We start from the raw sequence: 27482 nt of genomic DNA on the forward strand, positions 1-27482 counted from the left end.
TTATTACAAAAGTATTTTTCGAAAGATCGAGGTACATTCTGCTATTTGTCTAGCTATGAAAAATTGAATGCAGGTGGTTAGAGCGACTGTTATCTCTCCACCTGGCTACCCCAACAAGAAACGCGACTCAGAAAATGATAAAGCACATCGCGTGCTCCCCTTAACGCTACTGGAACAGAAATAACAGACTATACACCCCTATGCATCCGTCCCTGCAGTGAAAAGGAGGGGGATGGGTTACAAAAGGATACAAAGAAGTATTTAAGCGCAGTTCAACTTTTTTTTCATAAGAAAATTACCTTGAGAGACAAGATCTTCCTTTGCCAGTTTACATTTGTTTGTTTGTTTTAAGCAAGTAACCTATGGCTAGATGTGATTCTTAAAATGATCGCTTTCGCTTTTCTTAGGTATTTGCTCTCAACGAAGGCTTTATAGTTCCAGTCAGAAAGTATTATTAATCTTTATCCAGTTCTAGGATCACATTGCAGCTATTTTTTCTATAATGTAGTTTCCAATTAAATAATTTTTAGCACAATAAAATGAAACCTTTAATACTTCACCTCGAGCTATGTCAGATTTTATTTTTAAACTATAAATATCGCACAATTCAAGACAGAAAGAGATAAAACACACATTCAGAGCGAGACATCACAATGATAGCAATACTCTTGCATCCCAGGTGTATTCACGCATAGGTATAGCCCAAAGCGAAGCCCGGATTAGCCGCACGTGCCGTTCAAGGGAACAAAGTGAGCTCTTCCTTTGACGAACGTGACACTTTGATTAGGGATCTGATCAGGAACTGACATTTTACAAATAAGATTACACTGCATTGTCCCAAACACGCGGTAATTCTTCTTTATGGACTTGTCAAACCTCAAGGCAGTATCTCCGTCTCCTAGATGATCGCCGTGACAACAGTTGTTGCATTTGCTCGTATTACACAGGCTGGTGGAGTTAAGTTACCCCTAGCTGTGGTCCGGAAGCGTTGCGGGGTCCTGTGAGGTCAGCTGATAATGTAGAAGCCGCAGTCTTACGTTCGACCTACAGCTATGGTGTCAGGTTTGTTAGCGACGTAGATATTGAAGGAAACCCTGGAGTGCCGATGTACATCTTGTTCATAACTTCGGCTCAAGAAGGCCTCTAAAGCCAGTGGGAAAGTCTTTTTGGAGGCACAGCTCATTGTCTTCAGTCAGCTCAGTCCCATGGCATGGAGTCCGGACTCCACATCCAGTAACACAATGGATTTTTCTGCCGCACGAATATTTGGTTGCCACACTCTGACTTAGCATTTACACTTTTGTAACAAAGTAAGAATAGTGTAAGATATACAAGCCGCGTCTGTGTGGTATCGTAATGGTCTAAAAGAGAATATGGAAATGGAGGTTACAGAGGAGGAAGTGCGTCAACAGCTTCGTAAAGTGCGCACATAAAGCAGCCGGTTCTAATAAAGTAACACCTTCTATCTTAAGGTCTGTGCTGACCAGCTTGTCGAAATTCTATTCCTTTTGACAAGTGCTTGATTATGATCTTTTGCAGAAGTCACGTTTAAGGTGAAACCGCAATCGCGATTACAAATTCTCTTGGTGTGAGGAAAAACTCAAATTCACCACAAAAAAAATAAATGTAATCAAGGAGAAATAGGCTATTCTAGGTGAAAAAGATGTCATGGTGGCGAAAATGAAGATATGGAAATTATCTAAAATCCGTTAAAGTGTGACAAGTGATAGAAAAGTTTGGAGGTGGTTTTGCGAAGGGATGCAGAGAAATATCCCAGGGACTCATCCAGGAAAAGCTTTGTGTCTGGCAATGACTGGAGGATTAAACCATTTCCGGGCCTCGAAAAATGGATGAAACGTTGCAACGTTCACCTGCGAGAGAGAGGCGGTGAGCAAGATCACCACCCACGATTAGCTTCCTGAAAATGTATCCTGACGATCTTGACCTTTTCTATAGAGCTGTTCAATCCATATTAAATCAGTGGTAATAAAAGGCCAAGATACACCTGGGATAAAAGTTGCTTAAGAGAGAATCGCTGTCTTGGTCTGTTTTAGTGCTACTGGCGAAAAACTGAAGCCGATGGTTATTGGGAGGAGTGCAAAACAAAGACGCTTTTGTAGCCTAGAGATCGCTAATCTTGGTGTTATCATTTCAATGGCAAATTATGAACTGTTTTCACAGAATGGGTCAAAAAGCTAGAAAACAGGATGTCTATTTTGAAAACAATATATATATATGAATATAAAGACTTTTCAACATTTTAATAAATGAACTTTAATTTTAAAGGAAACTAAGCAGTTTTCTGTGGAAGTGAAAAGTGCAGGTCACTAGTCACTTCATTTCACACTACAATATTACCGCAGTAAAATTGTGTTTGATTCAGGGAGAAACATTGCACATGTAAACAAAATATAAAGAAGAATAAAGAAACCTAACTGTAAATTGTATTTTTTTTTTCCTTGCAATGATTTACATTTACTTATTCCATGTTGCTCAAAACCTAAACTTCTATCTTACCTGCCCCTGTACAGGTGTATCAAGTCGTGGAATAAAAGCCAAATGGTTGATCTCTTCTCAGTTAAGCTCCGATTTGGGTGGATTTTAGCAAGTCTTAATAGGGATTTTTTACTGTACATGTATAAGCTTCAATTAAGTTAATGTATGAAAGAGTTCTTGGAATTATAAAACATTTAATGCTTGCATCTCCCTACAATGTTTAAAGTTGCACTTTGGTAACAATTTTCATGGTCAGTACATCATCTGCTACTAATTTAAACATTCAATTTAATACCTTTTAAGTCTTATCATTTTTACAATGCCTTCAAACTCTAAATAAAGCCAAGTCAGGTTTTTTCTGTAATGCCTGGAGTTCCACTTAATAAAAAGTTTTATTTAGTTATTTCAACGTCGTTTCCGATGTAAAAGTAGGAGTAATCCGATTGGAAATTAGTAGTGACCACCGGAGGTTGTAGTCATTAATATGCAAGCAGTCGGCCCTGGACTTTCGGTCGCTTGTTTTTCGGACTGACAGAGATAATCCAGGGTGACTGGGAAGCCTTTTCAGGAAAAGCATTGTCCATCCTCGCAAGAGGGTCTGGTTTAGAAAAAGTACCCCAAACACTGCTTGCCCCTTTATCTCTTTCCGTGGGTAACAGATCATTCATAACAGTAGTTATTCAATGATGCAAGACTGGAATTCTTGACACGTCCACAAGCTCAGAGACCACTTGTACAGGGGGCTTGTGTACCAGTTTCTAGAGAGGTATTAGCTAAAGAAAGCCAAATAAACAGCTGCCAAAGGAAGGTGTTGATGACGATCTCGACAGATATGCCTAACGGTTAGTAAACATCTGAAGGCTCTTTCGCGCATGGCTTGAGGGAATTATCAGCATTACACAGGGAAGAGGGAGTTGGTTGGAGGGAGTTGTTCTCTACCCAACCACCTACAGGTGGGGCTAATGGTCTTCCCTTGTCCGCGCTTCCCAACTGTGAATTGGGTAAAGGATGCTTCGTACAGTCCAGTGGCATCCCTTGTTTTGTGTTTGTGTACGAAGCAAACGAGAACATGGCAGGACACTTCTTGGTATGACCTCTATACCTACGGCGTACTTGGTTAACAAATGATACGTCTTCAGCTTTCTTCAATCTTTTCTCCAAGACCGAGACTTCAGCCAAGAAGGCAAAGACCTGAGAAGCAGAAGTTCGATGCCAAGGCCAATGACAGGAGTCGTCGTTCTCAAGGGAGAAGAGAACATCCGTGGGTATTCGCCCGCACTCCCAAGCACCAGTCGGCAGGATTACGTAGCATTAGGGTGGTGTTTGTTTCGCGGCTGTTCGTGACATTGCTCATCCCAGCGCGCACCACTGTGCTGTATAACAGTTTAGTCGAATGAACAATCAGTCGTCGAAAAGCGACGTGCAGTCCCTGGACTGGGACAGCTTTCGTAACCGTGTAGCCGAGGACACAAGATAGATATCCCCCTTGTAGTTTCTGAAGTCTGCTTTGCAGTCTTTGTTCTCGTAGAAACGATAAGCGTCACGAAAATTCTTGTTTATTGGGGTGTACGCTGAGGGCCCGAAGTCATTTGTGAGAACTATAGCATACACAAATGTGATGGAAAATGTAATTGGCCAAGGGAGTTAGCTCAATCGCGACACCTGTGTCTATTTCGCGTTCCTGTTCCCCAGGGTTCGCGACACGTTGTTTCCTCAACCCTTTCGGAACTTTGAAGGTGTATGCAGGCCCGTTCTTAGCTCCCGTGGGGCATGAGGTATAGGGATTAATTGGAAGCCTAGTTACCATATTAATCAAAAGCACGCGGTCCCTGATAAATATCAAAAGCGTGGGGCCCTGTGCAGATACCTCGTCTCTCTGCCCCTAAGTACGGCCCTACTTCCATGTGTAAATGTATAAAGTATTTTGATAATGCTTATAGTAGTGGGAAAAGGCTCTGTATAAATGTTTAATGCATTTTCTCCCTAACATATTTGGTGTCAGAATGTGGTAGAATGAAGAAACAGAAAACCAAATAAACAAGGTGCGGTTTTCTTTTGGTTGCAAAATTGTAGACAAATTAATATGCACCTCAGGCAACCTCCTTTTCATCAGTTTTTTGCCAATTTTTGACGACTGTATATGTAGTAATAAAATGTTAGGCTTGTACACTGCTGAATGTTATTTAAACAGATGTTATTTGCTATTCTTCTCACTGCATGTAGCAAAAGCAATTTGGAATCAATGGTATACAGTTTTAGCAAACACAGATCAGGGGCCAGCTGCACATTAAGTTTTAAACACAAGTTTAAAAGGGATTAAGTAAAATCAGCTTAACAGAATCCTTCTAAATATTAACTTGATTTTTTTTTCACACATGCAAAGGCAATTTTTTAATTTCAGTTTCAGAGAAACAGAATGACAGATCTACTTTTTTAAAGCACGCAAAGTCCTTTGCTATGTTTCTCACATACACATGTACAAAGAAAATTTAAGAATATGTCAATACATAGTGCTAAACTTAATATTAATAGGTCGTGCATGCAATCTATTTTATAACTCAATGACAGGTTTGTTTGCTTTTCTTTTTTTTTGTCAGTCCAGCAATCTTTCCTATTGGATTTTGGTTTTCCCGAGTTAATGTCTCAGTGAAAATTTTATTTTTTGTCAATGTCATCAAGCCTACTGTAAATTATATCATTTGAATGAAGTCCCATTTTAACCTTCTACCTTAGAGTGAATGCAACACTAAGTAGCTTTTCTCCTTGTATGACATTTTTGCAGATGTTTTAAGAGATATGAAACATGTTTCTTTCTAAATGCTAGGTGTCATTTAAATCATGTAAGATATTATTGCCTCCTTAGCTTTAGTCTGATTATGTTAGTCTATGGGAAATAAAGTCAGTGCTAAATGTAACTTTCCGCAACCCCCATAAAATTAACAATTATTTTAAATTTCAAATATGAGCTGTGCTTTTGTCAGTACTCATTGCGATCTCTTCAATAATTATGGGGATATTGGTTTGGTACAATCCAAACTGGTAAAACAATTCTTCCAATTTTTTTTTTCATCCCAGGGTTTCGTTTGTTCAAACCTCACACTCGTCTCTAAAGCTGATTCTGATTATCATGGTCATCACTTTAAAAAGCTGTTTTACCAGCTGTTGCTCCAAGTTGTTTGAAAACAATTTTAAAATATCTTTAAAGCTAGAAGATAAAATCTTTCTTAAAATGATTCTGAAATGCCCATGCAACACTTCTAAATGGGTTAACAGTAATTTCCTATAAAATAAAAAAAATTTAAATTAGCTTCTACAAAATAGTTTTAAGCTTTGGATACGTTGTGCAAAAAGCCCAGGTTTTAATAATTATGATGGCTGCGATTCTTCTGGTTTGTTTCTATTCGGTTATCTTCTATACAATGGGAGTCAGAACTCAGTGGTATCTTCCCATCAACTGAAATAAGTTTTTCATGTTGGATGTAAGAGTTATACTTCATGTGTTATATAATACAAATAATATCAAGAGTACAGTCATCTAGCACTCAAAGCTTGATGGCAACATTGTTATTTCATCCATAATTTGTATGATCTTCAACAATCTAAAAACTCTGACTACTGAGCTCCATTATGGAATATTTTAAGGCATTACAATTTTTACTAGGTATGATGATGTCACCATTTCAAATTCTTCATCTTTTGTACATTAAACTGCATCACAAAATTCCAATTTAAATGCAAGTGGTTTCAAGCTTAATCTGCTTTCACCTGCATACACCTTTAACTTTCATCTGCTTTCTGCTTACACCTTTAGCAGATATTGTCAGGATATGCTTCAAATGAAATCACAGTCATATATTGATGTTGGCAGTAAGCTAGCCATAAGAGCAGTCAATGGTCATCACACATGGTTTGCAGGAAGAATTTCAGGCTGCTGTAGTCACAACATTGGAAGCAAACTGGCCTTGGATAATCCTGTTATATTAAAAAAAAAAAAAAAAAAAAAGTGTAGGGATATGTCTAGCTTACAATGTAATACCACTGATGCAACAGCACAATTTTGAAGATTTTTTTTTTCAAGTCACATCCATACAACAACACAACTCGAAAAGACTCTACAATGACGTTTTTATGAGCAGCAATTTACTGCTTCCAGCTCCAGCAAGCACTATTATTTAACTAACTTCTGCAAGAAGCAACAGTAACAACACAAGGTGAAAAATAAAGCCAAAAGCAGCAAATGCATGACATAAAATGATGATGACAAAGTTTCTTTCCCACCAACACAGCAATCAACACCAGCATCTATTATTTTAAAAAAATCATGCATGACAGTATATATTGGTGTTACAGGAAGAATTCAAAACTGAAATATATAGGAGGAGGACACCCCCACCCACTTAAAACTTCTCTGCGGGCAGAACTGTGGTCCCTTTGAGGGGGAAATTCTCAGATTCTTCGTCTGGGTTTGAGCATGCTTTTGTTTCCCCCACCCCACCCCACAAAAAAACAAAAAACAAAAACAAACAAACAAAAAAAAAAAAAAACCCCCAAAAAAACCAACCCTACTGGTTCCCAACCATGATTTTGAGTCACTGATGACTTATACATGACAAATGTAAAATTAAAAATAGCACACTAATGTACACTATGTGTACAGAAAATTACATTAAATTTACAGTATATACTCACTTATTATGCTCAAGTTCTCTTTGTACTTGCCAGTGATGGCGCTGTTCCTGAGTTTCATTTGTAATCTTCATAGCAGCATACACAAGCAAACCCCCAAGTGATCTATAAGAAAAAGATTTTGTTAAATGCTGATCTAAGTAAAATGTCATCAACTTAAATGCTAAAAACTGTGTCAGACATTATTAAGGGGTCATATTCATGGAAGAAAGCAGCTTACCCATGACTTAAGCTGCCCTAACTTGGTCAGGGTTGGTTGATTGAGTTTTATACAGTGCCAACAACTAAGGCTATACATGTATCATGGTGAGAGAAGAGAGTTACACTATATCGAAAGGGTGGAAAACAAGAATCACAAGGTAATACAGTAACATCGCTAACAAGATAAACCAATATAAAGGAAAATGAACAATATAAATGGGTAAGTAATGTGTTTAAAAAAAAACAACAGGTAAAAATGGCTTTTGAGTCTGAGTCCCTGTGGGGGTGTTGTTACCTAACTGACCCTCATAGCCAGAATGACCGCTAAAGAGTGTCACTTTGCATGCGTTTTTGGGTCAGAGGGAGAGGAATGAAACAAATAAAGCAAGAAAACATTTTTTTTTATGGAAAGCGCAAGCAAGAATTTCTAAAAAGTGCTATTTATTTATTATGACTAAATGATTTAGGTAACAATAATGCTAATTTTCATTTAGAAACAAGTAACAAGTAAAAAAGCACATAACCCCTTCCCATGCTTTTTTATGGCATCTGCTGCTGTCATACTATGAATTAATTATTCAAGTTATTATTTACAAAACAGTTCTGCGTCATTATAACAGTCCAGTTTATTTGTGGGATCTAGAAAAATTAACTGTTTGCTTCAGTTGAACTAAGTCCCAGTCTCAGCTTCATTTACCCAAGGTGGAAGAAACTTATCAGAAGGCAACATCTCTCATATGCTTTTATTGACTGATTTAAGAAAATCTAGTGTTGTAAAGCATTTTTAAGCAACCCTCATTCTTATAACAATTTAAATAAAAACAACTTATCTCACCCAATGACTGCTCCAAAGCCCGTACTAACCACAAACGCACGAAGACCCAGATTAGCCTTAAAAAGTCCAATCGTCAAAGCTGCAAAGATTACAAATACCAGCCTTATTAGGTAAACAAGGTCATACCCTCCACAAGAAGAATTATGAACATTACAATAACGTAACAGGCTTGAAGGGGTCAGCTCTCTGCCTTTTCATTTTCTTCTTGGATTTATTGTGTTTTATTATTACATAGGCATTGTGTTTGACTGTGCACTTGCCTGTGGCTTTTGTTTATTCCTCAGCTAATATCAACTCTCTCCTCACCATTAATCCTGTCTGGCTAACACTATCACGGTTTCTTCTTTACAAGTCTTTCCTGGGATAGACTTTTACATCAGTGCCAAACAGTCATGCATTTTAACATTGTACTGCAATTTCTACTTTGTGATCATCTGGATCATCCTGAGGATTTGTTTGTGTTTAATGCCGTGCCAGCAACTAGGGCTATATCACGGCAACAAAAGTAATTTTAACTTCAAAAGTTTAGGGACAAAACTTCCCAAGTCATATAACCATAACATTCTTTAAAAAGTCAACACAATAAGTAAACAAAATGTAAAAGAGTGGATAAAGCGTAAAAAGGGGTGGTGAAGCCCAAAAAGGCCACCAATAAACCAAAAAAACCAAGAGATAACAGTTATCAGGACATAAATTTCTTAAATATGATGATAAAGTCTTATCCTCCTTAAAACAAGGAAACAAAGAATTCTCTGCCAAAAAACTGCCAATGAATAGTCTGGAGCTCAAACAATCAAGGTATGTAACATATTAAAATTTCCCCTAGACCAAGGACAAACAGGTGGTGGTTCACCTCGTAAGAGGTGTCCCTGTGTGGCATAGATGTGTCCTAACTTTAGTCTAGCAAGGACCACCTCCTTGTGCTGAGCACAAAAAAAAAAAAAAGTGATATTCTGATGACAGCTGAAAACTGAAAACTTCTACTAATGATCTTAACCATTTTTGGTAAATCATAATGTTGGTAGTTAACAAGTATTTGATAACCTCAAACAAATAGAAATTTTTTGTATTTTATTAGTGAATGAAATCAATCCAGAACAGAATTATGGATTAACACTGAACTGCTTCATGCTGGAAATCACTCACCAGATGCAACGGTATATTCCCATACTGAACTCTTGTTGCGGTATACAGCAATGGACTGTGACGTCAGTCTATGATGAAAGAAAGAGACATTTTTTTATTTCTCTAAATGAAACAGGATTTGCTAAGTCTGTCTTCAACATTTCTTATACTTACTAGTTAATAAAAAAAAAAATCCAAACACATTTTGCACATTCAAAGGGAAATTAAGCAATCTTATCTGTATCTTTGGGATAGACAGCAATTAATGCCTAACATAGCTCCTCTCAGAAGCAGTACTACAGAGCGCTGCACATGCACAGTAGGTTGTGTAGAAATCACTGGGTAGTATACATGTGTAGGCTTTGACATATTTACACAATGTCATCTAGAGAAAATGTCAGACCTGAACTATAAGCCAGTTAATGTCTCATCCACACCCTCCCCACTCCATGGGCTACAGTGAAACTGTTGTCTTTCCTCTACATCGGTACACTGCTGGTTCACTCAAAGCAATATACACATCTAAAAGTATGCTTAAGTACTGGCATGTCTTCATGGGAATTAGATTGACAAAGGACTGTTGACACCGTTGAACAATTTCATTTACAGAGGTTGAATAAGGGAAATAACTCAAGACTTAGTGATTGTCTTTTCTGTAGTTGCCTTCCTTGGCATGTTGAAGTCTTGGAAACATCTCTAACAATAAGGATTGTACTTCTTACTGATTGGATTTTGTGACCACCATGGAGGTGTGCCACTCAAAGGCTGGCAGCACCATAAAGGCATTTGCCCTGCATTTGACCTAGCCCATGTCTGCCACACCGCTTTGATCTAGCCCACTAACACCTAATAATAATAAATCAAAATTTGTAAAGCACATACTCGCACTCCTAGGGAGCATGCTCTCAGCCCCTAAGAACAAGAACGAGACATAATATGAGGGACAGGAAAACTAATGAATAACATATGAACTATGAAAGAATAAACAACAATACTAATGATGAATAAAAACAAATACAGAAAATGCAACGAGGAACAAAATAACAAGAACTGAGAGTATCATGATATTGCAAAAGGAGACAAGCAGGGAAGGCTGTGACAAAAGACAGCATTGTGGGAAAGGGTGTTAGGAGTAATGTTTAAGGAAGAGGTGCATTTTCAGTGCACATTTAAAGGATTCAATAGTAGGTATGGGATGTATATGGAAAGGGAGAGAGTTCCATTGTTTCACTGCACAGTAACTAAAACTCTTGTGGCATATGTTGTTGTTCTGGTAACAGGAACAGTAAGGTTCTAGAGTTTTCTAGTGGTTGTGCATGCATGCATGTGTGGCTGATGCAGTCTCATTGACCAGAAAGTTTAGTGCAAGAGGGCAAATGGACGAATGGTAACTAGTTGATGTTTCTTTTGTTAGTAGATAGTAGATATGTGCTGTTTGTAGGCTCAAAAACATTTATGCACAAATTGTAAATGAATGTGTGAAATTACCTATGACTGCCTGAACTCAATTTGTCAGAAACTAGCACAATAGATTCAAGGACCCACACGCCACTGTTGACATCTGGGTCCTATCATTGTCAATTAATATCATCTTTACACTATTTCCACCTTCCAATTGTAACAGTACTGTCATACTCTTTTTTTTGTTTGTTTGTTTTATTCACGAACTTATATCCCCTGGATAGCTGGCAGACAATTTTTTTCACTTAACTGCTAGAACGAGGCATTAAGCGACATAGCTTCTGGTTTATTCACATTTTTGTTACGGCTCGCCGAGACTAACAGCGGATCACTTCGCAAGAGGCCAAGAGTGAGTCTCGGCGTACAGACATCAGTCCATAAATACATGTCCATGGTTTTATTTATAAAATGTAAGCTAAGACTGAGAGACACCAGACTGCAAAGATTTTTATGATATTCTAGATCTCTCTCTCTCGGGACAGCAGATAGCCTGGTGGTAAAAGGAACCATGTCCAAACTTGAAGGTGCACACATTAGCAGGTTTGCTACTTGTGTGACAAAAGATACTTCCCACAGTTAACCAAGCCGTGGAATGAGTGCCTGACTCCACAGACAGTTGTGAGTGCTTGATATATAAATCAATGTTAACAAAGCAATATGGAGAAAGTGACACAAATCACTTAAACCAAAGGACAACTGAATCTACTAAAATATGAAACCCATCTGTAAGGTAATAAGAAAAACATTATTTTAGGTCAGTGATGCCCAACCTTTTTCGGCCTGCGGGCCATATCCATTTCGGACAGCCGTGTCGCGTGCCATATCCATTTCAGACAGCCGTGACGCGGGCCACTTCACCGCAAAAATACAAAAAAGAAAAAAAAATAGAGCAGATACCATTTTTATTAGAAACAAATTGTGCTTACCATTAATTATGTAGTAATTAGTGGGATATTTGAAGTTGTTTTCCCGAAACCAACTTCTGAATCTCCGGCTGCATCGTAGAGACACCAAGTCGGAGCACTGAATCGTAATGTTCATTCATCGAAAAAAAAAAAAGATTGGGAAACACCCCTACGTGGGGATAAATACTTCTTCTTCCCTTTTTTCGTTTTTTTTTTTTTTTTTTTTATTACTAACATGCCGATTTCCTGCACTGTGGGCAGAAGTTTCGCGGACCGGATGGCACCGCATCGCGGGCCCGATATGGCCCGCGGGCCGTAGTAGGTTGGGCATCCCTGTTTTAGGTGAATTAAGAAAGATATAAGTATTATTAATACTTACAAAAAAATTAATGAAAATACTGAAACACGGACTGTCCATTTTGCTCCCTCTTTCATGCTAAATAGAAAAATAGTGTCTTGAAGTCGTCGCTGAAATAATTAAAAAAAATTCACCATAAAAAATTAAAGACGGTAAATTTCGCAGCTACTCCTTGTTTCTTATCTCATTATGTCAAGCATAAATTAGCATTCTTAAATTCAATTAAAAGCATTTTTAGCTAGTCACCTAATTTACCACACATCCAAATGCACATTATATTACTGGAAAACATAAATTACTAACACCACTGAAAATATATAAACAAAACTATTATTTTCAACCACACAAAATTTTAATTTAGCTTTACCAATTGATGATAGTCTATCACTTTTTACATTTAGAGTCAGCAAGTCAAGAAACAGTACTGTTTCCACTCTTGCAAGGTAGTTTAGAAAAAACAAATGGAAAAGTACTTTCCCTCAGTTGTTTCTGAACTCAAAGTATAATCCAAGGCCAACCCATTAGGACTTTTGAGTGAAGGTTTATTTTGTATGTGCACCATATACAAACAGCGCCTTTTCATTTAAAAACAATGGCAACTGGCCCATGTATGTCATGGGACTATTCTTTATTAAAAGAAAATGTAATTTTGTATTGTTTACATATAATAAGCAATAACTGTGTCATTACATTGAATAATAACTTCTGTACTTGAATCAACTAAGGGCGGTGGTTGAACTAAGGATCGTGGTCCACTCCACTCGCGCATTGTCAAATCAGGGTGACAAAAATCAGAATGTGTATTGCATTGCAAACTTAAAGAACGTGTGCAACTTTATTAACTATAAATGTAAACATTAAGAAGAGAATTACATACCACCTTTGTCTTGCCTTATTATTGACAGATAATTTTCTCTTTAAATATGTGTAGTTCAAATGATTTTGATGAAACAGACATTATCTGGATATAGTATAAGGGAAGCTGTTAAAAAAAAAATGAAAAAAAAAAGCCTGTGGACTACAAGAAACCATGGGCTGTCTCTTTTTAATAATCTATTTGATTCTTTTTTTTAATGAATGCAAGCTTCCAGTATCATGCCAATGCATTTAAATTTATCTGATTTATTATGCTGACAAACACTTCATCTCATTCTTCCATCTGTATCAAGCAATAAAAAGAAATCAAAGAAATAAATTCCAGATGAAATGAAATGTATCTAAACTATTTCAATTTTCTCCATTCCAAAATGTGAAGCATTGCTTTTTTTTTAAACATGCTCATCCGCAACATTAAGCTTCAAAATATTTAACTCACAAATGCCTGGAAGCGTGTTTTGAAAACAGTCACTTGGTTTCGAGTTATGAAGTCATTCTTGGCCTGTCTGCCAGCTAACAGGCTCACACAAAGAAATGTAGCAGCAGCTGCCTGAATGGTGGCAGTCTTAATTATTTGCATTTCTGGAGTCAGTTGGCCTTTGTGACTGAAACGAAAAAACATCAACTGTAACAAACACCAAAACCACTATGATCCAGAATTAACTAATTTATGAGAGTAAACAGATTAGATCTGAATATATTTGAACCAGCCAGTAGAGCTAGAATAAGATACTTTGCAGATTCAGCATCCACATTAACTTACGCATAAAATCAAAGTCCAGGTTATCAGTAACTGTTCATAAACAATCACCACACAAATTGAGGTCAGCCCAAACAGTACATTTTAAGCTATTTTGCTATAATCACTGAGAAATTAATATATTTTCAATTAGAATGGGGCCTTCGACTAGAAGAAAAGTGGAGATTTGTAGGGCATTTGCCCACCCCTGGAATAATACAAATAAAATAAAACTTCCTTGTTATAAATTGGAAATGGAAGCATATCTTTTATAAGGCCCAGATTCCTGCACTCAGTCAAAAGCCATTGCTCCAGGAAGCTCCTTGTAGCAACAGACAAGAAACAGCTGCATTATGTTATAGCATCTGAGATATGCAGCTGATTTGTTTTGCTTTTTTTTTTGCCTGACTTCTTAAAGTGGGATATCTATGTTTTTGAGTCCCAAGATTGTTGTTGCTAGTTTAGTTAGTTTAGTCCTTGTTACTCCTCGAGGAGCATAGGGCAGCAACACCTCGCCAGCGGACCCGTTTTTGGGCAGCCCCCTTCAGTTGGGCCCATGTGGTTCCGATGTCCTTTGCCTCACTCTCTAGTGTTCTTTCCCAAGTCTGCTTTGGTCTTCCCACTCTCCTCCTCCCCTGAGGGTTCCAGTCAAGTGCCTGCTTTGCAATTAGTCAGATGGTTTGTGCAGTGTGCGTCCTATCCAGCCCCATTTGCGCTTTTTGATGTCTTGGCTAGTGGCGTTCTGGTTGGTTCTTTTCCACAGGCTGCTGTTGGAGATCTTTTCAAGCCATCTTATTCCCAGAATATGGTGTAGGCATCGGTTGGTAAAGGTCTGCAGCTTGTTGTTGATGGTATTTGTCACTCTCCAGATTTCCGAGACATACAGTAGGAATGCTTTCACATCGGTGTTGAAGATGCGGGTCTTATTGCTGAAGGATGATGCTTGGGAGTTCCAGATGGGGCATAGGCTGTTAAAAGCATGCCTTGCCTTGTTGATGCGGATTTTGATGTCATTGTCCTCTCCTACGTGCTTGCTTGCTTCTCAGATACTGAAGCGGTCTGTTCCCAGTATGTTCTCTCCTAGAAGTGGGATTGGGAGTTCCTGCTTATTGCTTCTCAACACTTCAGTCTTCTTTTTGTTGACCTTTAAGCCAGTGTTCTCTGCTTCCACTGTTACTTACTCAGTTTGGCTTGTGCGTGCGCAGCGGTCCGGTGGCGCAACGGTTAGCGCTGTTAGCACCTGTCACCAATACAGTGAAGGTTGGCTGCCCTGAGTTCATTTCTCGTCTCGGGCACGCTGTTATTTCTCTGCACGTGGCATCTGTTTACAGGGCTGGCTGCTTGCCGTAATATAGCCTCAGTTGCTGACACGGCGTAAAACACCATTCCCCACCCCCCCTTGGCTTGTGCGTGTTGTTGTGGATGAGATAGGAGACTAATGTCACTTACAAAGTCCACGTTGGATTGGGAGCTCCTGCTTGCTGTTGGTTCTCATCACTTCGGTTTTCTTTCTGTTGACCTTAAAGCCAGTCTTCTCTGCTTCCTCTGCTAGCTTACTCAGTCGGGTTTGTTCATGTTGTTGGCAATCAATGAGATAGAAGACTAATGTCCAGGTCCTCTAGCTGTTTGGTGAAGGTCCACTGGATACCAGTGTTGTTGTTTTGTGTTGTCTTGCGCATATTCTGAAACTACTTAAAGTGACCACAGACATATTATCTGCCCTTGACAGCGGTGATGTTTCTGCCTTAACCCTACTGGATCTGTCTGCTGCATTCAACACCATCAAACACTCTCTGCTCCTTCATAGACTGCACACCCTCTATGGGATTTCTGAACCTGCACTAATGTGGTTTAACTCCTATCTCACTGATAGGACGTAGACTGCGTTTGTTGATCAAAAACATCTCACTCTACTCCATTTTCTTGTGGCATCCCTCAAGGCATAGTACTCGGCCCAGTTGTTTATTCTGTGTATGAAGCCACTTTTATCTAACATCCAGTCTAACCAGTTTCTCATCAATCATATGCTGATGATATGTAGCTGTACTGCTCCACTCCACTGTCTGAGTCTCACTCTGCTACCAGCAGCATAGAAGTCTGTATTAATGAAGCCAAAGACTGGATGGTGACAAACAAACTTAAACTCAATGATGATAAAACAGAAGCCCTCCTATGTTCAAGAAAAAGAAATCATTTCGCCATCCGTCACATTTTTGTACGCGCGCTACCAACACTCATGTCTGTGCGTTTGTTTTATCCAGAGTTGATTACAACTCCTTGTTTGCTGGCTGCCTTGAATATCTTCTTCAAAAACTTAAGAAAGTACAGAACTCTGCTGCATTTATGGTGCTTAGAGCTAGGAAATGGGACCACGCCACCCCTCTCCTTTGTTTTCTACACTGGCTTCCCATACATTATCGCATCCAGCACAAACTGTCCATGCTGTGTTTTAATTTCTTTGCTGGCACCTGCCCTGATTATTTCTCTGAACTGCTCTTCCCTAACATCCCAGCTAAACAACTCCATTCCTCGTCTCCTTACTCTTCCTGTCACCAAAACAACAACATATGGCCACAGGATTTTTAGTTATTGTGCAGTGAAACAATGGAACTCTCTCCCTTTCCACACCCATTACCTACCCACTATTGAATCCTTTAAGCGACCACTGAAAGTGCACCTTTTCCGTAAGCATTACTCCTAACAACCTTTGCCATAATGCTAGTCCATACATTGTGACTGATGCAAAAATTTAAATAGTGAACGTCTATTTTCAACACATACTGGTAATATTACTGGTCATTAGAATCATTGTTATACTTACTCTATAGAATACATCTTAATCAGTCTGTCACGACCTGTCTCGTTTGATAAATAATTTTGGACATCTACCTCACTGACGATATTAAAAACTCTGCTCGTTTTTTCTTGAGTTTCTTCTTTTTTGCCCATTGGTGTTGGAAGAGACAGCGTTTTGCCACTTTCACAAAATGCTTTCCGAGAAAGGAATGCTTGGAGAAAGTTATATGAAACACTGCGTTCTTGGGGGCAGGTTTTCATCACACTACATTCTGATTTATAGCAGTTAGCTGAAAAACATGTGTTGATCGACGGATGCCGAAACGATAAACTCTTTAAGTACACGCAGTCGTACCATTTCCTAAAATTATCCATCATGCTCAGTTTCAGAATTATTGTGCAACACTTAATGTCTTCAGAAAAAAAGAAAAGGCGTCAAAGTTATTGAACCCAGGGACGTGACTGAACCTATTGGCGGAGACAGGTCATTCACAAAATGATCAGTCCGTGAAATGACAGTGTACGAAAGTCAAAGTGACGAACCGAGACAACGGAAGTGGACTGAAAAAAAGTATAATTGAACTTGACCCATCATGACTGGTGCACAGTAAAGCTAGTTTGAAAAAGTATTTTCGGATATCATAAAAAGAGGCTTTTTTCTTTCGTTATTCGGTGAAAACCGATTTTGTCCGAGTTTCCACCAATCATGAAAAGCTACATGTACTCGATGGTTCATAATATAGTAAAGGTTTCGTGGTGTAACCTGATTGGTCACCACCACTTACACGACACTCAGTTAAATACGGTTACCTCGCTTAGGCAGCGTGTTGTCAATGAAAACGTACACCTCAGCTTCACCATTAAATAGTTTATTTCTTATATAGGTTATTTTCATTTGAGGAACGTTTGTGCTCAAAACTGTCGAAAGTCAGTTACCAAAAGAGTTTCTGTTTATTTTGTTTTTTGTGCCGCTCAAGTTTGTGAGGCCTTTTTGCTGATAACCAACAAGCTTAGATCACTGATTTTATTGAAGTTTGAGTCCTTGTGACACAATGCAAGAAAACTGCAGGCGCATGTAGTCTTGCATACAAGTTAATTTACAAGAACCTGGTACAACTGCAAAATTTGTAACACAAGATGAAGATCGCATCGTGTCTGTCAACAGTGGTTACATTTCTTTTACTTATAGACATCTCAAAAGCAAAGAAGAGGGCTCCAAAATGTTCTTTGTGCAAAGAAGTAACCAAAAATTTTCAGAAGGTAGGTAATGTTTTACTTTTACTCTCCACGTCCTCTTCATATTATTATTTAGCGTTTTATTTGTCGTAGGACCTAGATACTGGTATGAATAGGTCAGTTGTTCCCCTATATCTCCCACTTGCTTTTCATGAATACAATTGGATAGCTTTGCCCATGCCCAGACAGCGACATTGCAAATTGGCCAGAGTGGGATGTCATAAAGTTACTAACATTAACGAAACTGGAGCATTGCAAAAAAACAAAAAAAAAAACAAACCCACGAACAGTTATGATGTAATTAATTGCATGAATCAAAGGATATGTCAAGTTTTAAAAATTAGTACAGTAGAAGTATGTATTAATTAATTTAAAGGATATTATTCTCTTAACATGAAAGCTGATAGAAAGAAAAGAACTCTCAATCGCAAAAGATACCAGGGGATAACTAATTCAATACTTACAGATCGAGCAGGGTATTCCAAATACTATGACGAAAAACAGAAACAAGCATCTTCAACAACAAGCAACTTATACATTATTTTCTTTTTTTTCCTGTGCCATTCAAATTATGTCTCGTAATGTCCTTTTTTTTTATTGCCCATATGTTATGATTGTTAACCTGCTTGTGTATGTGTCAAGGGCATGGAGCGCACAATGAAATCCAACTTTGGTGGAGGAAACACAGACTGGGAGGAGAGTAGACTTGGTTCTTATGCTGACAGGTCGGAAACTATGCTGAAGTTTGATTATACTATTTCAGAGATTTTGATGCTTAAACAATTTTGAGTCTAAAATGGAATTTGAATGTTGATAAAGCCAGATTGAGGTTTTATCCTGTGTTTATGACTGAATCATCCTTTTCTTCTGTGTTCAAATGTTTGTTTGATCCTGGGCATCATATTTAGATTTTCTTGTCCATGATTAGCTGCATTTTTTCTGTTTATTTCTGCTCACTACCAATTCATCTTTCAGAGCTGTTGAATTAGGCCACATGGCAGATTTCTTGGTATGTGAAGGGGGTATTTGTTGTTAAAGTCTTGTTTTAAATACCTTTTGCTTTTGATTGTGCTATGAACAGGGAGTCATTTGTAGATCATTGTACCCAATAGCCATACTCCACCTTCCCTGAGCTGAGGGGAGTTACCATTTAGAGGTACAACAATGAGATAAGAAAAAGCTATGCTTAGTCTTGAATCATTATGCCGCAATAAGCTATGCTGCATCATGAAAAAGGTTAGCAGCTTCAAATACTTGAGAGCAACTCTCTCCGACGATGGCAGCTCCACGTCAGGTATCCACATCAGGATCGCGACAACAACAGCGGCAATGGTTAGGCTAGATAGGATCTGGCATAGCCATAAGGTAAGGTTCACTGCCAAGTACAAGCAGTACAAATCCGTGGTAGTGCTGATCCTGCTCTCTATAAACTCTGCTTGCCAAAACGGAAAGTAGAATCCAGGCATTCGAGAACAAGCGCCCAAGGAGGCTGGTCCAGATCTCATACAAAGAACATCAAACCAACAAATTTGTATGAAGCAAGATTACCACTCTTGTAGGACACCAGAAACCTCTACTTCAACAGTAAAGCGACGTGAGGTGGTCTTTGGCCATGTGACCCAGCATAACACCTTGTCAAAGACTATCCTTCACGACACCTTGGAGGGTACCACGTCTATCGATGTGCTTCCTCAAAGACAAGGGACGACTGACTTACTTGAGTGGAAAGGGAGACCATCTTCTGCTTCTTTTTTGAGAGTGGTGAATGCATAACTCCATTAAGCCTGCACAAGGTGATCTCCCATGCAGTAGAATTTATATGTTGACTTAAATATAAAAAAGCAGAAAATATTTTATAACTAGCAATTACTGTGTTAAACATTTAGAATAAAGTTCAAGACATGAAAGAGAATATAATTATTCAAAAAGTTACCTTATCTTAGCAAAGATTATTAAACCCCAAAAAGACCACCTACACTATCTTTAGTCTGTCCACTAGGGAACAGAAGGCCACTCTGAAGTTCGATGGACAGATTCTCCCACTGGAGGACAACCCTACCTACCTTGGGGTAACCTTCGATAAGAGACTTACATGGAAGCCTCAGACCAAGAAGGTCGAAGCCAGAGCCAAGGTGCGACTTGCAATTATGAAGAAGTTGGCTGGCACGAACTGGGGCGCGGATGACAGAATCCTCAAGAAGCTGTACACCGGAAGGGTCAGACCAGTCCTAGAGTATGGCATGACAGCATGGGGCACAGCAGCAAAATCCAACTTTGAGAAGGTCAGCAAGGTTCAGAACCAAGCAGCCAGACTCATCACTGGAGCCATGAGGTCTACGCCCATACAAGAACTGGAGACAATCACAGGGTTGGAATCACTTGAGGACCGACGTGACACAAAGATGCTCGTCCAAGCCGCCAAGTTCAAGAGACTTCCAAATCACCCCATGAGAAACAGACTGGCTCAGCCGACGAAGGGAAGGTTGAAAAGGGGAAGTTTCATCCACCAGTCTAGGATCCTTGAACGAAAACACCGAGACATCTTGGAACACGACCTCAGAGAGATCCCCCTGTGCCGGACAAACCCAGCATGGAATGAAACTGCTTTCCCCCTGATTCACTGCAGCATCCCTGGTGTCAGCAAGAAAGACTCCCAAGACGCTGTGAAGAAGTCCTGTACTATGGAGTATATCCACAACAACTTCCCACAAGATCAATGGACTCACGTGTTCACTGACGGGTCAGCCGAACAAGCCGTGAAAAATGGTGGCGCCGGAATTTACATCCGGTACCCAGGAGGAAGAGAAGACCGTCTTTCTCTCGCAACCGGCCTCTACTCCACCAACTTCAAGGCTGAAGCAGTTGCCATTCAGACCGGTGCCACCCACGTTGAAAACAGTCCAGACACCTCCAACAACGTCGTCTTCTTTACGGATGCACTGTCTGTTCTGCAGGCCTTACAGACTGCCAGAGACAAGAAACTGAACGACCTGTCCACTGCTCTCTCCTCCTTATGTGGAGACTGCACAGTCGTCTTACAGTGGATTCCCTCCCACTGTGGGGTTTTGGGCAACGAAGCCGCAGACACTCTTGCCAAGGAAGGATCCAAAAAAGAGCAGCAAGACAGGTCCACCACCTACAGCGAAGTCAAATCCATCATCAAGGCCAAACAGCACAACAAGTGGCTGCAGCAGCACCCACGTTTCAACCGAAACGACCCGTACTACCTGCTTACAAGAGCTGAGCAGGTTATTATTTTCAGGCTGAGGACAGGCCACAACCATCTCAATCACCACCTTTACACCAAGCTCCGGATCGGCCAGACAGACCAGTGCCCGTGCCAGACAGGCAGTCAGACAACAGCACATCTACTGCAAGAATGTCCCATGCACGAAAAACTCAGGCACCGCATTTGGACTGATGAGACGCCAGTATTGAGGAAGCTACACGGCAGCCTGGAGGACCTGCGGCGCACAGCATCATTTGTGCAGGAGGCAGGCGTGTCCATTTGAGTGATCGACGAAGAAGAAGAAGAAAAAACGGATGATTCTCTTTTCCATACACACTGTAAATGTCTAGCAGGTTCGACGATCAGATGAGAATACAATTACACTGTTCACAAAATATCAGTTTGTGATGAGTCCCAGTGAGTTTCTGGACATCAGCATGTGCTGCTCACCACATAAGTTTTAACAGTTTAACAAAGGGGAAACATTCTTGCTACACAATCAATACACAAAGGGGATTTTGTGGCATTCAGTGATCGCAAGTGTGAGTTGTATATGTTTGATAATTAATAGACTTGTTTAAGATGAAGGTGGTCTGGTGGTCCAGTGGCTAGTGCATGTTACCAATACATTAAGGATTAACTGTCCTGGGTTCAGATCTCAAATTGGGCATGATTTTTTTTTTCTCTGCATGCGGCACTTTTGATATAGACCTGTCTGCTTTTTTTTATGATATAGACTTGCTTAAGATGTATTCCCTTAAGACGAAATTTACAAGGTAGCTTATTATTCTCTATATCAGTACAACAAATGCAAAGTATTCTGTATGGTTTTAAAACCATTCTTCTTCTTCTTCTTCTTCTTCTTCTTCTTCGTTCCTATTCGCTCCCATGTCGAGTTCTCATACAACTGCTGGATGATGGCAATGAACTTTGGTGGAAATCCGTAGTGCTGCATCAGTTTCCAGATGGTTTCTTTGTCTACGGAGTCAAAGGCCTTCTCAAAATCTACAAAGGTTATGTATAGGGGTGACTGCCATTCAATGGACTGTTCGATAATAATTCGCAGAGTAGCGATTTGGTCGGTACATGATTTTCCCTGCCGAAAGCCTGCCTGTTCTTGCCGAAGTCTCCTATCTAGGGCGGTTTTCAGTCGCTCTAGGATGATTTTGGTCAACACCTTGCTTGGAATGGACAACAATTGCTGCACTGTGTCAGGTCACCTTTTTTTGGGTAACTTCACTAGGTAGCCAAGCTTCCAGTCTGCTGGAACTTGCTCCTGCTCCCAAATTTTCTTCAGCAGGGGATGTAGCATCTCTGCTGCGGCTGTTGGGTCCGCCTTGAGTGCTTCTGCAGGAATGCCATCTGGGCCTGCCGCCTTTCCAGAATTCAAGGACTTGATGGCTTCGATGATTTCTGTCTTGGTTGGCGGGTTGGTATTTACTTGGAGCTGTTCTGCAGCTGGGGGAATATCCAAAGTGTTTGTTGGTGGTGGTCGGTTAAGTATTTCATCAAAATGTTCCACCCATCGTGATCTTTGTTCTGCATCCCCGAGCGGTCCGGTGCGCAACGGTTAGCGCCTGTCACCAACATAGTGAAGGTTGGCTGCCCAGAGTTCATTTCTCGTCTCGGGCACGCTGTTCTTTCTCTGCACGTGGCATCTGTTTACAGGGCTGGCTGCTTGCCGTAATATAGCCTTAGTTGCTGGCACGGCGTAAAACACAAATTCCCCCCACCCCCCCCTCTGCATCCCCGGTGATGGTGCTGCCATTCTTATTCTTTATTGGTCTGCACGCATTGGTGTTTTTCCTTCCTGACAGAATTCTTGTAATTTCGTATAGTCTCTTTGTGTTATTTTTCAAAACTGCTTGTTCTGCTTCTTCTGCCAACCTGTGTGTGAACTGTCTCCTGTCGTCCCTTGCACTCTTCTTCACTTCCTTGTTTATATCCCAGTATTTTACTCTGAGCTCTTCTTTTTCCTGCTGGTCTTGACATTGGTTGATCTTCTGCTTCAACTCTTTCCTTTTCTCTATCTTTTGCCAGGTCCCTAAAGTCAGCCATTCCTTGTGCTGTTTTCCTTTTTTCCCCAGAACGTGTGTGCAGGCATTCTTCAAGGTCTCTTGTAATCCTGTCCAGTGGTTAGCCACTGTTTCTTCCAGGAGTCCTTCCAGTGTCGCAAATCTGTTTTTAACTTCGCAGTTGAACTCATTTTGCTTTTTACGGTCTCTAAGAAACTGCACATTGAATTTGTGGTGCGGTCTGTCTGATGTGTCGTGGAAAGACTTCAGCTTAATCTTCATGGTTGCCACAAGCAGGTGGTGGTCTGTGGCTACATCTGCACCTCGCTTGACTCTAACATCCAGCAGGCTTCTTCTAAACTGGCGATTAATGGTAATGTGATCGATCTGCTTTTCTGTATGTCCATCGGGTGAAGTCCAGGTGGTCTTGTGGATGGTTTTGTGTGGAAAAACTGTGCCTCCAATTACAAGGTCGTTGAACAGGCAGAAGTCTGTGAGCAGCTCCCCATTTTCGTTGCAGTTGCCCACACCGTGCTTTCCCATTACGTGTTCTTTGTCTGTGTTGTCATTTCCAACTTTGGCATTCATGTCGCCCATTATGATCTTCAGGTCTCGTTTTGGAATACGAACAACCAGTTCTTGTAGGGAGTTGTAAAAGTCTTCTTTTTCCTCTTCTGTAGCTGCGTTGGTAGGTGCATAGCACTGGATGATTGTGATCTTTCTCCCTTTGGAGTTTAACCTGGCTGACATTATTTTTGGGGAGACTGGTTCCCATGCTACTAGTGCTCTTGCAGCCTCTGGTGTCATGAGTACTGCTACTCCTTGTGTTTGGTCATGGTCAGGGTCGTCATGTCCGGAGTAGATAATAGTTTCCCCTGACGAAAGTATGGTCTGACCACTGCCATTCCACCTTGTCTCGCACAGGCCGAGGAGCTTGATGTTATAGTTTTTCATCTCCTGTGCTATCTGAGCTGCTTTTCCACTCTCGTTTAGGGTTCGGATATTCCAGGTCCCTATCCTGGTTTTTGCCTTGGCCATGAGAAGATGGGTCGGCGAGCTGGCTTCCCAAGGGCTTTCACCAGCACGCATCAAAAGCCCCTCCGAAGAGGGATCTTCCCGTCCAGACTCCAGATCTACAGTTATCGTGCTTGCGGTTTCTGTAACAGTAACTTTTTTACATGGTCGGGTTGTTAGCCCAACCACAACCTAATTTACCTCTAGGTGAGGTGTCCACCTTCGTCGCCTCTTACGACACGCCTATTTAAAACCATTAGTGTAGTTTATTTACTTTACCTCTTCCTTTATTTTTTTTAGACGAAGAAAAAAATAACCTTCGTTATTTTTTTTTAACAGCAGTTTCTTGGAAGAGTTTATGTAATGTGTGAATATTTGATTTTATATCAGGGAGTAGGTAACTAATTTTTGTGTGGCTTTTACTAAATGATAACTTTTATTTGCCATGCATTCCACTTCGCTGAACTCATTAGAAGACTAAATAATAAAATGTGATGGAAGTGGTCATGACAGTATCGATAATGATGTTTGTATTTTAATTTCAGTGAAATTCGACTCGTTGAAATAATGGAAAACATATGCCAGGATGCCAGCAAAGAGGTAACTATATCCTTCGATTGTGTAAAGCAAATAAATTAATAAAGAGTTAAAAATCTACTGTTTCCAGTATTATTCTAATATGCCTTCTAAAGTATATATATTTTTATGACTGCATCAGTTCAAAACAAATAATGTACACTGAAGTAGAAAAAGTTGGTTTAAGAAGAGTTATCATTGGTATTTTTTTTTATTTTAATATATTTATAAGATCAAATTCTTGTATCTCGTGATCTTTATGGGTGCATACATGTTTCTGTTTGCATATGCACAAAGACATGCATGAGTAAACTAATTTTTACCATGAACAAGAAATAAAAGGTTGGTTCTTAATTAAAAGCTGATCAACCACAAATTGCTTTGTGTGTTGACCAGTGATCTAGATTCTGTTTCTTCTCACACTTCAAAGATGGCATAAATGATTTGCAGATAATTTTATACTTGCCTTTTTTCCTACTTGTTAAAGAAACATTTTAATAGGAACATGGCAGCAAAACATTTTCCTTCTGTATATCTTTCGTGGCCTTGCACTGTGGTTTCCTTCACTGTTGCTTTATTTGCTTTTTTAAATTATTATTTTGCTTATGTGAACTTAGTACTAGTCCCTCTTCTTGTTTTAGTGTAAATAAAAAGAAAATGGCAGAAAAAAAAGTGTTGCTGTGATATGATACAAGCATATACAGAGATGACTGAACTAAATTCCAGACTTTTCCCCTAAACACCTTTTGACATTTTCCAGACAGCTTCTTTAATCTTGACACCAATGGAACATAAAAATAATACACTAATGGTGTACAATTCTCCAGGGAGTTCTAGAACAAAGTGGACTTAAGACTGCAGCATTTGAGGTGTTCTTTTGTCAGTCAAACAATACACTCAACACAAGAAAAAACTTGATGAATAACTGTGTAAATGAATATTTGTGTCCGTGTATCTGACATTGTGTGTTACAAACACACACACTAAGGAGAATCATCTGAAAAGCTTGAAAGTGCTAGATAAAAACAAGCTATATAGCGTTTTGCAGAACTAACTATAAAATTCAATTTAGCCTAATGCTTTAATAGTTTGTAGATTAATTGGTTAATAGTGCACCGCAAACTATCAAAAGTTCATGTCCTTTTAGACTTTCAGAACTCCCCTTAAACCCTGTATTATTAGCAGTTATTATCCATAGTTACAACAGTTGTGATGGAATATGTTTAAAATCATTGAATTACATTAGGTTCCCAAACATACAAAAAGAAATTAAGCTTATGACTTTGGATAGATACAGTGTTTGAAAAAGTAATGAAGGAACACCTTTAAAATTAATTGAACTGATAAGCAGACCTGTTATTTGATTAGTTGTATGGTAGATTAGTAACTGCTGATGCACAATCTTTCATAAATTGCTAGATTTTTGGATATGGCATAATGCACTCTGTAAGTTGTTCACTTTATGTTTTGTTTCTTTATTTCTTTTTATACTTGTTTTCAATACACTAGACAAAATGAACTTTCCCTGAATTAAAATGTTCATGAAGTGAGATGTCTATTCATCTGTTGCTATTGTTGTACAGGTTACATCCAGATGATGTATATGTGACCAATATTTAAACTGACCTTAATAAATAGAAGAAAGTCTTTGAATGCCTGCATGCTAATCAGTAACTACAAGCAGATTGCAATTATATTGTGACTTCCAGTAAGTTGCATAAGTTACTTTATGTAGATTATTCTGCAGAATATTGACCATGTATTTTGGACTGAAAATATTTTGTGAAAACAGCTTTTAAATGCTCAAAAATATGATGTCTTTGCTGCCAGTGCTCTTCTGATCAGTCTTGATCATATTTGTTTACTCTAAATAAGAGCAAGTTACTCTTCCTTACATCAAGCGTTTTGAACTTCATTGCATTCCTACCTCTTATTCAATGAGTTTGCGTTGTATTGATTTTAAATCTTTGGATTGATCAGATGGGATCTTGAGATAACTTTTTCTCACTTCCATTTGACTGTCTCTCAGTGAAGCCTAAGATCTCATTAGCATCTGAGAGAGAGGGTTTACTAATTTGTTTCATTTTAGATTTAGATTTTAGAACATCACCTATCATTTACATACTGCTTTTACCATATGGTTTACAATCCAACTTGTTGGATATATAATTTATATTCATATTATAGAGGTGCATGTGAGTGCAAAGAGGATGTAGGACAAGTGAAAGCAGAGAGAGTGCAAGAGTGAGCATGACAGAGCTATATAGGATACATCATTGCTTCTCCATATTGCAGAATATATAGAATCATTGGTATGATTTTCATTCTGTGGTAAATGGAAGACTAGCTGTTATCTACTTTTATAAGAGTGGGTATTCTTTTCTTGAGATAAAATGTACAAGCTAGATTTTTCTTTCATCTTATTCATTATTAATGTGCCGGATAAAGAAATGTATTTCTACATTTGTCTTGTACAAAAATTGCTTTAAGTTCACAGTCAGAAATTTCTTTTGTTTATTTATTTTATTTTTTTTTACAAATTATTATTTTGCAGTGCCATCATTTAGTTGAAGAAAATGAAGAAATTATAGAAGACTTCTGGTTCAAGTCTGGGCTGCAAAAATCAGAAGAAAGCTTCTTTGAATTTTTCTGTATTAATATGGTAAAAGGTATCAAGACTTTTTATGTATTTAATTGTTGATATTTTAATGCATTTTTATATTTTTTATTTTTAATGTACTTTTATTTATTTTTCTGAGGTAGGAGTAAGCTGAATATTGTAGTGATGCAAGAAAGGGTTATGTAAGTAGAAAGTTAAAATAAAGGAGAGAGGAGGGTGAAGATAAAGTAGGGAGAGCTTGATTGAGAAGGGCAAAGAGCCGTAAAGGATCTTAGCAGAACATTACAAATCTTTGGCATGTTTTTGGTATATCC

The 27482-nt window shown here is 39.1% G+C and overlaps 2 protein-coding genes across 5 annotated transcripts in view; one reads left to right on the top strand and one right to left on the bottom strand.

Annotated features, from left to right (window-relative positions):
• Nucleotides 1-2254: 2254 nt before the first annotated feature.
• LOC112571644 (RPII140-upstream gene protein-like) lies at nucleotides 2255-17049 on the bottom strand. Its single transcript, XM_025250799.1, has 7 exons — nucleotides 16504-17049; nucleotides 13383-13548; nucleotides 12089-12177; nucleotides 9365-9432; nucleotides 8219-8297; nucleotides 7186-7287; nucleotides 2255-6468 (listed from the first exon to the last, which is right to left on the bottom strand). Exons 1-7 carry the CDS (start codon nucleotides 16854-16856, stop codon nucleotides 6420-6422), a joined length of 906 nt encoding a protein of 301 aa, XP_025106584.1. The 5' UTR covers nucleotides 16857-17049; the 3' UTR covers nucleotides 2255-6419.
• A 136-nt stretch (nucleotides 17050-17185) lies between these two features.
• LOC112571643 (cysteine-rich with EGF-like domain protein 2-B) overlaps nucleotides 17186-27482 on the top strand; it is a 39628-nt gene continuing 29331 nt past the window's right edge. For 2 of the 4 annotated variants that reach the window (XM_025250797.1, XM_025250798.1), the window contains exons 1-4: nucleotides 17187-17738; nucleotides 18357-18439; nucleotides 24518-24572; nucleotides 27103-27217. In XM_025250797.1, coding sequence (XP_025106582.1) covers nucleotides 17616-17738; nucleotides 18357-18439; nucleotides 24518-24572; nucleotides 27103-27217 — 376 coding nt within the window. In that variant the 5' untranslated portion in view covers nucleotides 17187-17615. Of the gene's footprint in view, nucleotides 17739-18356; nucleotides 18440-24517; nucleotides 24573-27102; nucleotides 27218-27482 lie in introns of all 4 variants that reach the window. The other 2 variants (XM_025250795.1, XM_025250796.1) reach the window with 2 other exon arrangements.

This window comes from Pomacea canaliculata, linkage group LG9, assembly GCF_003073045.1.
Source record: "Pomacea canaliculata isolate SZHN2017 linkage group LG9, ASM307304v1, whole genome shotgun sequence".
Taxonomy (NCBI): domain Eukaryota; kingdom Metazoa; phylum Mollusca; class Gastropoda; order Architaenioglossa; family Ampullariidae; genus Pomacea; species Pomacea canaliculata.